This window comes from Anabrus simplex, chromosome 2 (assembly GCF_040414725.1).
Source record: "Anabrus simplex isolate iqAnaSimp1 chromosome 2, ASM4041472v1, whole genome shotgun sequence".
In the NCBI taxonomy this organism is placed as follows: domain Eukaryota; kingdom Metazoa; phylum Arthropoda; class Insecta; order Orthoptera; family Tettigoniidae; genus Anabrus; species Anabrus simplex.
In genome coordinates this window covers 814,151,515-814,167,481 of record NC_090266.1, presented here as the reverse complement: position 1 = coordinate 814,167,481, position 15,967 = coordinate 814,151,515, and the positions used below count along the sequence as shown (strand labels likewise).

The window sequence follows — 15,967 nt, the reverse complement described above, 5'->3', positions numbered from 1 at the left end:
ACTAATTGGCTGTGAGCTTGCATCCGGGAGATGGTGGGTTCGAATCCCACTGTGGGCAGCCCTGAAGATGGTTTTCCGTGGTTTCCCATTATCACACCGCGCAAATGCTGGTGCTGTACCTTAATTAAGAGCACGGCCGCTTCCTTCCAACTCCTAGGCTCTTCCTATCCCATCGTCGCCATAAGCCCTATCTGTGTCGGTGCGACGTAAAGCAATTAGCAAGAAAAAAATTTCCTAGTTCCAGGTGGCTAAAGTGAATATGTAATGTTTACTCCACAAAGTGGCGAGGGGCGGTGGCGACGTTCCCTTCTCGCCCCACCCCCTAATCGCCGCAACTGTTTGGTAACACGCCAAAGATGCAGAAAAGGAAATTTAATAACGTGTTAATTTATACACTTGTAGATATTCCACGCGATAAAAGAGTTGCTTGTATGAAACAAACACGGTACTGTTCGGTGAAATACTTGTGTAGACGGCATATGTCTGTTTGGAGCTTCGGTTGCATTCCGACCTGGCAGTCCAGTTTAAAGTAATGTATGTGTATTCATCGCTGCTGAACACACTAGCCATTGTCGATAAGCAGACAGTAAATACAGTGCGGCTGTACCATACACCAGCCTAGAAGTATGCGGTCGAAAACGATGTTTACTAATGCAAGGGGTGCATTCGACCGGGAACGCTGAGTAACATGCTGTGAGTGTGACTCCTCTTTATATTCTGACGTAACCTGCCCGCTGGCAGTCGTTTCCCTGTTAAAATTAGGTGGTAGACACCCCACACATCACTTATGCATGCGGGACATTTATAAGTAAAAAGTACGGCGTCCGGGAGCCACCTGGTATATATTCTCTTTACATACTGACATTCTTTTACTTCGAAACCAAGAAACAAGAACGTGAATCATAGCGAAGGAGTGAGAAAGAAATGTACTTATTTGCAACATCATAGCTGTATACATTTTTCTTCTTCAAATGGATTGTTGATGAATTTTACAGAATTTTAAAAACGAAGATTGATGATTAGCTACTCCCTTCCTATTCTGAAGATTGAAAAGTCGAATCCCGGCAGAGATGGTTAACAGTTAAGAATCGTCAAATGCGCGGGATCTATGTCAGGAGATTTACCAGCATTCTTAACAACTCTTTTCCAAGCCAAGTTTAGCACTTCACTGTCTATCAAAATAGTACCAGAAAAGAATGATAACGACCAACAGGGATTGAAAGAGATTTGAAAACATGCAATGCAATAATAATAATAATAATAATAATAATAATAATAATAATAATAATAATAATAATAATAATAATAATATATTTTACCAGATTCAAACCCATTATTGGGTCATGGGCAGGAAGACTTATCCAGCGTGGACCATAAACAAGTTGGTCAATGAAGAAGATATATCAGAAATGGAAAGGGAGAGTTAGGAAACATGGAGTATTTCTGACTCCTTCAAACACACAGCTCACATATACCAACGGATACAAGAGTGTTGATGTCCAGAGGGCCATTTCTAAGGTATTCTGATTTACATCATCAATCGAATTGATATGTTTGTACTTAGAGGAGTGGAAACACTGAGAGATGAAAAATTTTTATGGTGTTTTTAGAAGCACATCCAGAAGGAATTATTTGGGGCTAGGCTCTGTTTAGGTGGTTCTAAATCTCAACTAGACTGTTATGAAGACATTCTATGAAAGTGCGTGTAGAAAATAGTGCAGTAAACCGCACACAGGAAAGCGGTTAAAAGTTCCTACGACCTGAGAAAGACCTGAGACTGATCCACGTATAGCCCATACTGCTCCCCAGTCCTATTGAAGTGCGCGTTTTAGCAGCTTTTATTTGCAGATTTTATAAGAGGCAACAAACTGAATGGCAGTTATCCTTTCTAATTTAGATTATTTCCAAATGATATGCCAGGATGCTAACTAGTCTATGGGAGAGCAGAATGAATAATATCAGTATATACATGGAGTTCGCATTTACTAACACCACAGATGAAAACAGAAATGTTTATTAACAGCTATTCTCATTGCGGTGACAATTTTAAATAGAGTTAAAACAACATATATGGTAATATTTGACTGTAGGTGTCAAGTGAATCGAATGATATTTGTTTGTAAAATATTAATATCTTCAGCGAATCTTGTCAAATATTATATGGGTTTCCTTACTCTTTCTGTGATCTTTAATGAAGAAATATTTATATTTTTAAGGATGATTCTAATGGTAAATTTATTTAAGGTATATTAGCTTAGTAAGTTCACTTATATTAACTTAATAGTAAAAAGTTTCCTAGGTTACACAATTTTCATTTTTGAATTCCAGAACTTTTGTTTTACTCATTCTTTTGAAAACCTCGCTTTGTGCTGTTAGTTTCTTATAATTAAAGGAAAGATTAAATAATATTTGTAGTGCCTTACCCCAGGCGAAGAGCATCCGCTTCAACATGAAATTAGTTTCAGCTGTAGCGAATACGGTTATTAGTAGATGGTACATGTTGGCTGCTTCCACTAACATCCAGGTAAATGAAGTGATGACGAAGTAGTGCGTCAAGATAGCCACTACTACGCACAAATTGACCAGGTACACGAAGTTCTTTACTGATACCAGAAGAAATGACACGTTCATCAAGAGAAGTGACACACACAGGTTCAGAAGTATTTTGCCTGACAGGTCTCTATTAAGGCATCTGTAGAAAGACCAATAACACAAGGCATTATGCTTTCCAGCAAAATAGATATGTTTGCTACTCAGGGTTATTTGCGAAGAGGTGAGGCAGGAAATACAGTACTACTGTTAGCAAGCAATTTCAAACACTATCCAAAACATCAAACATATCACTAAACTCTTTAATGGTATCAAGAGTTAAATATACCTCATTATAGAGAACACATTATGATGCACTTTTGTTTTACAGGGCAAGTGATTTGTAACATTTGTTATACCCACTATTTCCGGTTGTACTGAACACATATCAAGTAACATCATCGATATTATCGACGTGTTTTTATTATTTGTTTCCATTACTCCCTCTGTGGTTCAGATGGTACGTGCTGGCATCCCAGTATTAGCAAAATGTCGACTTAGGCTGAAGAAGTTAAGGAAACCAAGAAGGAAGAAATGGAATCTAGAAAAGTTAAATGATCCATTAACACAAGCAGCATTCGAAGAAAAGACAGACACGATCATGTACAACAACAAAACAGATTGGGATGCTGTCAAAGCTTCATTTACAATGGCAGCAGATGAAGTGCTAGGAAAAAAGAAGCTTGAACCCAGGAAGAACTGAATGACCTGAAGAAATACTAAATCTCATTCCGGAAAGAAATAAAGAACACCGAAAAAATACTTCAGAAGGAATGATAAACTATTAGAAACTGAAAAACTTAGTTACACAGAAGTGCCGAGAGGCGAAAGAAAGATGGATGGATGACATTTGTAAAAGCATAGAACATGATATGAAAATCGGAAATGCTGCTAGAGCATACAATCAAGTATAAAGAACGCAGTTCAAGGCTAAAATGAAATCCAGTGTTATAAAATATAAGGAAGGAAATCTGTTAATAGAAGATGAGGAGGTAATGAAGACATGGAAAGAGTATTTGGAGGATCTATATAATGGAGAAGAAATTGACAATGTAGATGAGTACATCATAAAACAAGAGCAGGTTTCACAAGATGAACTAGGTCCTCCCATAATGAGAAGTGAATTCGAAACAGTACTGCAACAGCTGAAAAATAAAAAGGCTCCTGGACCAGACAAACTGCCTGCTGAACTGTGGAAAAATTCTAGAAAAAAGCTGAAGGATGAACTCTTCAAAATCACCCAGTACTGCTATGAAAATGGAGATATGCCAGAGGATTTTGTAGAAAGCAAAGCAATACTTCTGCACAAAAAAGGAGATTCAACAGAATGCTCCAATTACAGAATACTAAGCCTTGTTTCACATGCAGCAAAAATATTCACATGCATATTAAAAAACAGGATCAAAATGAAAAAATGAGCAGAATCTAGATGATGATCACTTTGGGTCCAGGAAAGTAGTAGGAACGAGAGAAGCTATTATAGCACTTAAAACCATCTTGGAGAGAAGACTAGAGCTTAACAGAAATACATATATAGCTTTTGTAGACCTGGAAAAAGCTTTTGACAATGATCAGTGGAAAATACTGTTCAAAATGATGAAGGATATTCATTCGGACTGGAAAGACAGAAAAGCAATACTAAAACTCTACCTCAATCAAAGAATAAACATCGAAAGTAATGAAAAAGTATGCAAGGTGAGGATCGGGAAAGGAGTAAGGCAGGGGTGTTCCTTATCGCCATTTCTATTTAATTTGTACATTGAAGAGGCCATGAAAATGTTTAAATCAGACACCTGGCATTAAAATAAATGGAACAACTGTACACTGTATTAGATTTTCCGACGATATTGCACTTCTGGCTGACAATGAGAAAAACATGCAGATCATGCTCAACAAATTAACATCCATCTTAAAAGATTTCCAACTTAACATTAATGTAATAAAACTAATGTTATGGTTGTAAGCAAATCTAAAATGAAGCCAGAGGCACATCCTCAGAATTGGAAATATTTTAATAAAACAGGTTCACAAGTTCTGCTACTTAAGATCAGTTATTACCGATGACAACACATGCACTGTGGAAATAAAAAGAAGAATTTCCCTGTGTAAGAAAGCCTTTGAGGAGAAGAAGCAGCTCTTAATTAATAAATCTTTAGATAATGAACAAAAGAAATTGTTTATCAAAACATTCATTTGGAGTGTGCTGCTATATGGCTGTGAAGGACGGACTCTCTTGAAGGAGGAAGTGAAACGACTAGAGGCAGTGGAAATGTGGCTATGGAGGAAGATGACAAGAACTAGCTGGATTGAGAAGAAAACTAATGAAGCAATGCTTAGAGAAATAAACACCCAGAGAAATTTAATAACAGCGATAAAAAGGAGAAAAGCGTCAGTTTTTGGTCACATTTTCCGGCATAATGATTTCATAAAGAACTTGTTCGAAGGCAAGGTGATGGGAAAGAAAGGCAGAGGGAAACCACCGAAGAAGATCATTGAAGAGGTAGTTGAGATGATGGGATGCCAAGGTTATGAAGAGATGAAGAGGATCGCAGAGAGAAGAGATCAATGGTTGCAGCGACTAGGCAAAGCCTTTAGATAATGATGATGATGACGATGATCTTTTTAGAGTATTTTTGACTGAAATGATCTGGCAGAAATACCAGAAATTCTCCTGCCTTTCCTTGTAATTTAACATTTATGCGTTTTCCAAATTTAGTTTGAATGTCCTTAAATTCTTTTATAGGATATATATCACCGACTTTTAAGTCTTTCAGTTTACTTGTTGGTATGTTTGACATTGACCTACTTCTTAAATCCTTTTCAAAGGTGTCATTTATTAGAGAATTAATAACCATAGGAAACCTATCAAAATTTATAACTCTTTTATCATATTGAAATGAAAAGTTTTTTAGCACTTTTATTAATTAAATTTTTTGTTCTTGTACATCTCGTGGTTTGATTATATTATAACTGTATTTTATTATTCTGATAGTGTTCTATCATATTAATCATTGCTTTTCCATTTAATTTCTGTATGTTTTTATAATTCAAAGTAAATCCTTTTATTTTTGTTACGTGATGGCCATCGTTTGTTTCAAAATAATAACTTTTGGGACCTGTTGATGCCCATTCCTTAATCTATTTACCACCTAATTTGTCAGTCTATTCTCCAAACATACAGTCTGTTTTAATATTGTTTGTACCATTATCTTTATATACTATTGAGTCGGTGTCGAAATACACTGACTGACAGAGCAAATGCAACACCAAGAAGGAGTGGTTCGAAAGGGATGAAAGTTGGGGAAAAAACAGAGACGGCACGGACGAATAATTCATGTTTATTTCAAACCGATATGCAGGTTACACAATGCGCACGGCATCGACTCAGTAGGATGTAGGACCACCGCGAGCGGCGATGCACGCAGAAACACGTCGAGGTACAGAGTCAATAAGAGTGCGGATGGTGTCCTGAGGGATGGTTCTCCATTCTCTGTCAACCATTTGCCACAGTTGGTCGTCCGTACGAGGCTGGGGCGGAGTTTGCAAACGGCGTCCAATGAGATCCCACACGTGTTCGATTGGTGAGAGATCCGGAGAGTACGCTGGCCACGGAAGCATCTGTACACCTCGTAGAGCCTGTTGGGAGATACGAGCAGTGTGTGGGCGGGCATTATCCTGCTGAAACAGAGCATTGGGCAGCCCCTGAAGGTACGGGAGTGCCACCGGCCGCAGCACATGCTGCACGTAGCGGTGGGCATTTAACGTGCCTTGAATACGCACTAGAGGTGACGAGGAATCATACGCAATAGCGCCCCAAACCATGATGCCGCGTTGTCTAGCGGTCGGGCGCTCCACAGTTACTGCCGGATTTGACCTTTCTCCACGCCGACGCCACACTCGTCTGCGGTGACTATCACTGACAGAACAGAAGCGTGACTCATCGGAGAACACGACGTTCCGCCATTCCCTCATCCAAGTCGCTCTAGCCCGGCACCATGCCAGGCGTGCACGTCTATGCTGTGGAGTCAATGGTAGTCTTCTGAGCGGACGCCGGGAGTGCAGGCCTCCTTCAACCAATCGACGGGAAATTGTTCTGGTCGATATTGGAACAGCCAGGGTGTCTTGCACATGCTGAAGAATGGCGGTTGACGTGGCGTGCGGGGCTGCCACCGCTTGGCGGCGGATGCGCCGATCTTCGCGTGCTGACGTCACTCGGGCTGCGCCTGGACCCCTCGCACGTGCCACATGTCCCTGCGCCAACCATCTTCGCCACAGGCGCTGCACCGTGGACACATCCCTATGGGTATCGGCTGCGATTTGACGAAGCGACCAACCTGCCCTTCTCAGCCCGATCACCATACCCCTCGTAAAGTCGTCTGTCTGCTGGAAATGCCTCCGTTGACGGCGGCCTGGCATTCTTAGCTATACACGTGTCCTGTGGCACACGACAACACGTTCTACAATGACTGTCGGCTGAGAAATCACGGTACGAAGTGGGCCATTCGCCAACGCCGTGTCCCATTTATCGTTCGCTACGTGCGCAGCACAGCGGCGCATTTCACATCATGATTATACCTCAGTGACGTCAGTCTACCCTGCAATTGGCATAAAGTTCTGACCTTCCTACTTGGTGTTGCATTTGCTCTGTCAGTCAGTGTATATTACATTTTCACCTAACTTATCTAGGATATCGTATAATCTTACTCTCGCATTAGATGTAGTAAAAGCTGCTGTGAAGACGTTTGTATTCATATTATTTTCAATGTAATAATCATTAAAGTTATACGTTATTTGAACAATTTCTGCGTTGATAAAGTTTATATTTATGTTACTTAAGCTATAATCTAACAATATGTCGGACTCGTTGGCTGAATGGTCAGCGTACTGGCCTTCGGTTCAGAAGGTCCCGGGTTCGATTCCCGGCCGGGTCGGGGACTTTAACCTTCATTGGTTAATTCCAATGGCTCGGGGCCGGGGTATTTGTGCTGTCCCCAACATCACTGCAATTCTCACACGACACATAACACTGTCCTCTACTACAGTAACACGCAGTTACCTATACATGGCAGATGCCGCCCACCCTCATCGGAGGGCTGCACTCGGCTAGAAATAGCCACACAAAATTATTGTTATATCTAACAATATTTTATAAAACCGTTGTAAATTTGTTACATATTCAGTTTTACTCATGTGTTGTTTTTGCCAAATTTACTGCATAAACTGTTTAAACATATTTTTTCTTTATCCAATAGAATACCTAATTTTCTTCGACTCTTTTTATGTATTCATCTTTGCTTTTTAAATCGTGTTTCCAAGGACTAGTTTCTAATTTTATTTTCATAAAATCTCTTATATAATCTTTTTAATAATTCATTACTCTGTTCTTCAAAATGCCAAAGCTCAAAATAATAACTCTTGGGACCTGTTGATGCCCATTCCAGCTTTATTACCTTCATTAGTCGTCTATGTACCTACAAAACTTCTTTCCTTTTCAGAGTGTCGGCATTATTCTTGTATTTGTTCCTCTGAACATTTTAAACACAAAGGGAATAATACACTGACTGACAGAGCAAATGCAATACCAAGAAGGAGTGGTCAGAACTTTATGCCAATTGCAGGGTAGACTGACGTCACTGAGGTATGCTCATGATATGAAATGCGCCGCTGTGCTGCGCACGTAGCGAACGATAAATGGGACATGGCCCACTTCGTACCGTGATTTCTCAGCCGACAGTCATTGTAGAACGTGTTGTCGTGTGCCACAGGACACGTGTATAGCTAAGAATGCCAGGCCGCCGTCAACGGAGGCATTTCCAGCAGACAGACGACTTTACGAGGGGTATGGTGATCGGGCTGAGAAGGGCAGGTTGGTCGCTTCGTCAAATCGCAGCCGATACCCATAGGGATGTGTCCACGGTGCAGCGCCTGTGGCGAAGATGGTTGGCGCAGGGACATGTGGCACGTGCGAGGGGTCCAGGCGCAGCCCGAGTGACGTCAGCACGCGAGGATCGGCGCATCCGCCGCCAAGCGGTGGCAGCCCCGCACGCCACGTCAACCGCCATTCTTCAGCATGTGCAAGACACCCTGGCTGTTCCAATATCGACCAGAACAATTTCCCGTCGATTGGTTGAAGGAGGCCTGCACTCCCGGCGTCCGCTCAGAAGACTACCATTGACTCCACAGCATAGACGTGCACGCCTGGCATGGTGCCGGGCTAGAGCGACATGGATGAGGGAATGGCGGAACGTCGTGTTCTCCGATGAGTCACGCTTCTGTTCTGTCAGTGATAGTCACCGCAGACGAGTGTGGCGTCGGCGTGGAGAAAGGTCAAATCCGGCAGTAATTGTGGAGCGCCCTACCGCTAGACAACGCGGCATCATGGTTTGGGGCGCTATTGCGTATGATTTCACGTCACTTCTAGTGCGTATTCAAGGCACGTTAAATGCCCACCGCTACGTGCAGCATGTGCTGCGGCCAGTGGCACTCCCGTACCTTCAGGGGCTGCCCAATGCTCTGTTTCAGCAGGATAACGCCCGCCCACACACTGCTCGCATCTCCCAACAGGCTCTACGAGGTGTACAGATGCTTCCGTGGCCAGCGTACTCTCCGGATCTCTCACCAATCGAACACGTGTGGGATCTCATTGGACATCGTTTGCAAACTCTGCCCCAGCCTCGTACGGACGACCAACTGTGGCAAATGGTTGACAGAGAATGGAGAACCATCCCTCAGGACACCATCCGCACTCTTATTGACTCTGTACCTCGACGTGTTTCTGCGTGCATCGCCGCTCGCGGTGGTCCTACATCCTACTGAGTCGATGCCGTGCGCATTGTGTAACCTGCATATCGGTTTGAAATAAACATCAGTTATTCGTCCGTGCCGCCTCTGTTTTTCCCCAACTTTCATCCCTTTCGAACCACTCCTTCTTGGTGTTGCATTTGCTCTGTCAGTCAGTGTAATTTTTGGTTCTTTTATATCTTCATTTTTACGGGTAATACAGGATGATGTAATTTTCTAGGAGCTGTAATTTTATACTTTATAAGACCGTACCATGATGTTTTATATTGTTTTAGTTTATAATTTTTTTAGGTTGACCAATAGGATAATAATAATAATAATAAAATCGGGCAGTAGGATCTAAACTACAAACATCAATGTAGAGTTGATTTAGCTCTGAGGTTTGTTGCAGTTGTTATTCAACCAAAAAACGCTTCTCTAGGATTTAATGGTTCTATTATTTCTGCTAACTATTTTTGCTTTTTTATTTTTCTTTATTCTTCTGATTTTATCCAATCACATTCCCATATTTCTGTCAAATTATAACCTGTTTCCTTTATTTTCTTACTTCTCTCCAGTGTTTTGGATATAAATCCTCCATGCTATTTTTATTTTTATTTTTATTGTTTATAGATTCTGATTTAAAGCATTTCTTAATAATTAATAATGTTATTTGCTTTACGTCCCACTAACTACTTTTACGGTCTTCGGAGACGCCGAGGTGCCGGAATTTAGTCCCGCAGGAGTTCTTTTACGTGCCAGTAAATCTACCGACACGAGGCTGTCGTATTTGAGCACCTTCAAATACCACCGGACTGAGCAAAGCATTTCTTACAACCATGCCAGAAACATCCGTGACGTTGGCAAACAGTACTTGTTTTTTCATCGAATCCATCGACTTTTTCTCCACAAATCCTTACTTTACCACCATTTAAAGCATGTTGAACATTAGGATTGTTAAAATGGTTCAAGCACGATATAGATTCTCTGCTGTACTTTTCTTTCTGTTTTTTGTCTAATACAGAAATCCTTACTTTACCACCATTTAAAGCATGTTGAACATTAGGATTGTTAAAATGGTTCAACCACGATATAGATTCTCTGCTGTACTTTTCTTTCTGTTTTTTGTCTAATACCGAAATACTCTAGTGTTTTCTCTTAAGTATTTAGATCTGTATATAGCCATAGAAACACCAGCGATAGTTAAATAACAGGAAGGATCTACAGTATATTTGCAATGTCGAGAAATGGTTTTCACTATTCTAAACAACCTCTTCTTAGTATATCTACGTCAAAATTACAGTATTCGTTAATTTCTTTCTTCATATTAAAAATATAATTTTCGTTTCTTCTTTCTTCATGCCATTTCAAGAAAGCTTATCTTTTACTTTCATCGTATTGGCACAATGGTAATACGGAGATGGAATAGGACCGATATAATTTTCATTAGCTTTTGTTAAATAAGTGAGGAAAATATCCTTTTTTCCACTCTTTTAATCCAAATGTTTTCGGAAAAGAGCTTAGAGATCTTTGTACGAAATTACTGCTGTCAATAATTTTTAAACATATAGGCTCGATCTCAAGCAAAATCAGTTTTGTTTTGGTATAGATGATGGTTAATAGTGTTTTCACTACAATATTTCAAAGTAAATTTGGAATCGTAACCTTTTGCATAATGAGCTATTTATGTGTAATCTATATTTTCTCTTGATATTAACCACGTACAGAAAACCTCGTTATTTGTAAATCGATATACGTCACCTTGAAAATTATGGACGATTATGAGGTTCAGTACGTGGATTCCAGATTCTTGCTGAGCTTCGTTTTGCTGAGGTTTCCTGAGGTTATGCATCTTTACAGCATTTAAACTCCTTTCTTTTTATAATTTTATAACATTCACAACATTCAAAGTAATAATAAGGACCAAGTTTTACATCTACCTCACAACCGTCTTTATTGCAAATTGGACAACTTCTAATAGTTATTCCTTCATTATTTGCAGTAAATATTCTTTCATTTATACCACCTTTCTGTTCTCGAGTTTGCATATAACATTTATGAGTTTTGATTTCCACAACCACTTTACAACTGAAACACAACTCATACCCACAGAGATGTTTGTCACTTCTCTTACGAATTTTATTACATGATTTACATTTTTAAACATTCTAGAAAACGTGTTGATGTTTGTCTAAACATTGTTTATTATAACAATAACTATTACATTTATTACAGTATATCATATTCTCATCCGTTTGATGTTCTTCATCAGCGCACATTGTACAAACTTTGTTCGAACTTAGAAATATTTCAGCGATTCACAAGTGATAGTCTTATTTCGTCGAGTCTGAGACTTAAACTTTGTAACACTGTGTGTGGACTTGTAAATTTTCCGTGATACACGAGTGATAGCAAATTTAATGTGCCATAGATTTTCAAGTGATTTATTTGAACGAATGTTTCAAACTTATATTTCTTTTCAAGTGCTTATAACTCAAGGTTGATGTAACAATTCGAACAGTGATGGATTGTGAACGATATTCGCATTGCCAAATAACTGAAATAATTTCGAGGAATTTTTCCAAACGTAGAATTTCTCAGACTGTGACTAGTGATTGATTAATGGAGTAATCACAATTTGTGACTGTGTCACCAGACTTATAGAAATCATGTGATTTTCCAATATCTTGCAAACATTCGTAGTAGACATTGGACTGTAAATTAATTTCAATTTATGAACTACGTATTTGAACTGTGTGTTAATGATAGACTGTGAAACACTTATTTGAACTGTGCGTTCATAGTAGTGCGTTCTGTGTTAATGAGAGGGGTGTGGAATGCGTATTTGAATCGTGCGTTCGTTGTAGACATTGAACTGTGTGTTAATGGCAGACCTTGAATTTCTCATTGGAACTGTTTATTCCTGGTAGACATTGAACTCTGTTTAAGATATGCATTTATAATTAATGAACCGTGATATTAGACTGTGTATTCACGACAAGAAGTGAACTGTACATTTGAATTGTGTGTTTACAGTAGACAGTGTATTTTCGTATAATCAAACCACGGACTGTGAAGGAATAGAATCCGTTTTATTTAATTTCAAGTTTACGTTAATGAACCAAATCGGTTTATGAATCAAAAACTTTTCTTTTCAAGTGTTTAAGTTCCACAGAAACTTAACAAATATTTCGTGTGTGATAATTTCAAACTGTTCAAGTGTTACATTTCTTTAAAAGTAAATTTTATTGACATTGAACGACACTAAATTTCGAGTGATTCTTTAGTTCAACATTCAAATCTATTAATTTATATTCAAGAAAATCTTTCCGTGTCTCAGGTGCAGATGTGTACAGTCAGATGTCATTCCCCGTGCAACCAAATCTCAACGCCCACATTACTACGTTATCTCGATCTTCTAGACGTCGTATGGATATTCGAGAACTTCTAGAATGTCCATCGTGGGAGGAATCATGGTTCAATGGTGTAGAGAGGAGACTGGTGGCAGTACGAGGAGAGCAGCCGGATTTTGAGTGCATCGCCATCACGGATGAGGAAAGAACATTTACCTGTATTTCTGCTGTATGAAAGTGATATAACTTTGAACTTCGTTAAAAATTCAGAACTTTAACAAACTAAAGAATCATTTCAAGAAACCCTCTCTTCCTCTGTAAGCACTTCAATCAGAAACAGTACACGCCCCGCGTATAGTTTCATGCTCGTCAAAGTACTGTATTTACTGTTACAGTATTATGATTATACAGAAAAAAGTGACACAAAAATATATAGAGAATTAAGCGTGAGTCAGTGACTCACGCTTAAAAATTTGCAGGATTATAAAGAGTTCGTTTCTAATAAATGGAAGGAATTGTGGATCTAATTAATAACAAGATTTCATGCAACAGAAAACACGTATGTATAATTTAGGATAAGAAAAATAAACCTTGGTTTCAAGGAACCGATATAGCTAGAATTTTACAATATAAAAACTCAAGTGATATGATAACATAGTAAAAATGACACAAAAGTATATATAGAGAATTAGGCGTCGGTCAGCGACCGACCCCCTATAATATACAACCGAACGCTATTTTTAATAATTAATCACCTATTGATAATCTTAAATTTACAGACTGAATTGATGGTAGAATGAGTTCTTGGTTCGGGGTACTTACAGGGGTTAGACAAGGCCGTAACCTTTCACCTTTGCTGTTCGTAGTTTACATTAATCATCTCATGAAAGGTATAAAATGGCAGGGAGGGATTCAGTTAGGTGGAAATGTAGTAAGCAGCCTGGCCTATGCTGACGACTTGGTCTTAATGGCAGATTGTGCCGAAAGCCTGCAGTCTAATATCTTGGAACTTGAAAATAGGTGCTATGAGTATGGAATGAAAATTAGCCTCTCGAAGTTTAAATTGATGTCAGTAGGTAAGAAATTCAAAAGCACTGAATGTCAGATTGGTGATACAAAGCTAGAACAGGTCGATAATTTCAAGTATTTAGGTTGTGTGTTCTCCCAGGACGGTGATATAGTAAGTGAGATTGAATCAAGGTGTAGTATAGCTAATGTAGTGATCAACAGTATTCTGTAAGAAGGCAGTCGGCTTCCAGACGAAACTATCTTTACATCGGTCTGTTTTCAGACCAACTTTGCTTTACGGGAGCGAAAGCTGGGTGGACTCAGGATATCTTATGCATAAGTTAGAAGTAGCAGACATGAAAGTAGCGAGAATTATTGCTGGTACAAACAGGGGGGAACAATGGCAGATGGATACTGGGAATGAGGAGATAAAGGCTAATTTAGGAATGAACTCACTGGATGAAGCTGTACGCATAAACCGGCTTTGGTGGTGGGGTCAAGTGAGGCGAATGGAGGAGGACAGGTTACCTAGGAGAATAATGGACTCTGTTATGGAGGGTAAGAGAAGTAGAGGTAGATCAAGACTACGATGGTTAGACTCAGTTTCTAACGATTTATAGATAACAGGTACAGAACTAAATGAGGCCACAGCACTAGTTGCAAGTCGAGGATTGTGGCGACGTTTAGTAAATTCACAGAGGCTTGCAGACTGAACGCTGAAAGGCATAACAGTCTATAATGATAATTATAATGTATGTATGTATGTATGTATGTATGTATGTATGTAATAAGATTCGTTTGTAAAACCTCTTTTATTTAGAATAATTTTGTACACCAATTTGCAGTACATCCTCGTTTAAATATTTTTTCCTTTTACTAATTCAAACTTTATCACTAATTTTATATGTTGGCTTATTCTTCAAAGCTGTCTGTTCATTAAACTATTTTCTAACATTTGTTTCTTATTAGTTTTATTAACTTCTTTTTGTTTCATTTTTATTGTACTATGTTTCATATCAGTATACGTCTATTATTTTAGACAAAATATCAACCCATTTATCAACCTTGAATATCAAACTGTTTCCACATGTTTTCCTTTTAAAGTTCTATTAAATTTTTCAACAACAGAAGCTTTGATTTCTGAACAGGTTGAATAATGATTAATGATTAATATTATATTCCTTCATTCATTCAGAAAACCCTTTATTAAAAATTCTTTACCATTATCAGTTTACATATTTTTTGGAATGCTGTCTTTAAAAATAGTTCTGAAAGCTTTAACAATATTATTACCAATTTTATCTTCAACATGAATAGTCCAAGAATATTAAAAACATCTATAAATGTCAATAAATATTTATATCCTTTATTAATTTTGATGTACCTTTAAAATTTCCAGAATCTATTTCTACTAAATCGGTTTGCCAATGATCACCGATAGCATGTTATAACCATTTGTCTTTGAAAAGTTTTACTCATACAGTAGGTTGATGGAGTTCATTTGTTATTTCTTCTGGCCCCACAATTTTTTAAAAAATCTTGCCTTTTTCTCCCACATTCTGAACATATACCTTCAATTCTAGTTCGTCCATTTTTAGAACCAATTCTATGAGGATGAGATGTTTCAGTATTTTTTTTGCATTTCAAACACCAAATTATTTATTATGATCCATTAAGAGACAAATATAATATAATTATTTAAACAGTACCTTCATCAGGATCAGGTTCCTTCACTATAGGATAAAGCATTATTTATCCAAACATTATTTTCACTTTGGCAGGTAAGATCTTAAGACTATCACCAATTTTAAAGATTATTTTGTTGTAAGTACAGTATTAATATTAACTGGCTTGCTTAAATTTAAATGAGTGTTAGGTTCCGATATTGGATTATCTAGGAGATATACAGGGCAGAATTAATTAATATCGTTTCCAGTATATATGCCTGGTGCAGTATATATAATTTGGCCTCCAGTGTGTGTATCTGGCACAGTATATATAATATTATAAGCTAAAACAAATATTTTTCTTATATATACTTCTTACAAAACATATGACTTATTTCAGTATTTTAAGCAGTTTCAAAATTCTTTTTATTTCATTTTTATCAAACACTTTCATGTTTGTTCTATTTACATTTTGTGTTAGATTATGAATCTTCTTTGTTATGGGGGTAGTTTCTGATTTTGTAGGATAGTCTAACATATTTTTCAATTTCTTCTTTTGTATAATATTTT

General features: G+C 38.2%; 1 protein-coding gene across 1 annotated transcript in view; it reads right to left on the bottom strand.

Moving 5' to 3' along the window:
• Positions 1-15,967, bottom strand: part of LOC136863695 (uncharacterized) — a 415,056-nt gene that overhangs the window by 85,618 nt on the left and 313,471 nt on the right. Inside the window, exon 21 of the mRNA XM_068226041.1 lies at positions 2,424-2,692. Coding sequence (XP_068082142.1) covers positions 2,424-2,692 — 269 coding nt within the window. The remainder of the gene's footprint in view (positions 1-2,423; positions 2,693-15,967) is intronic.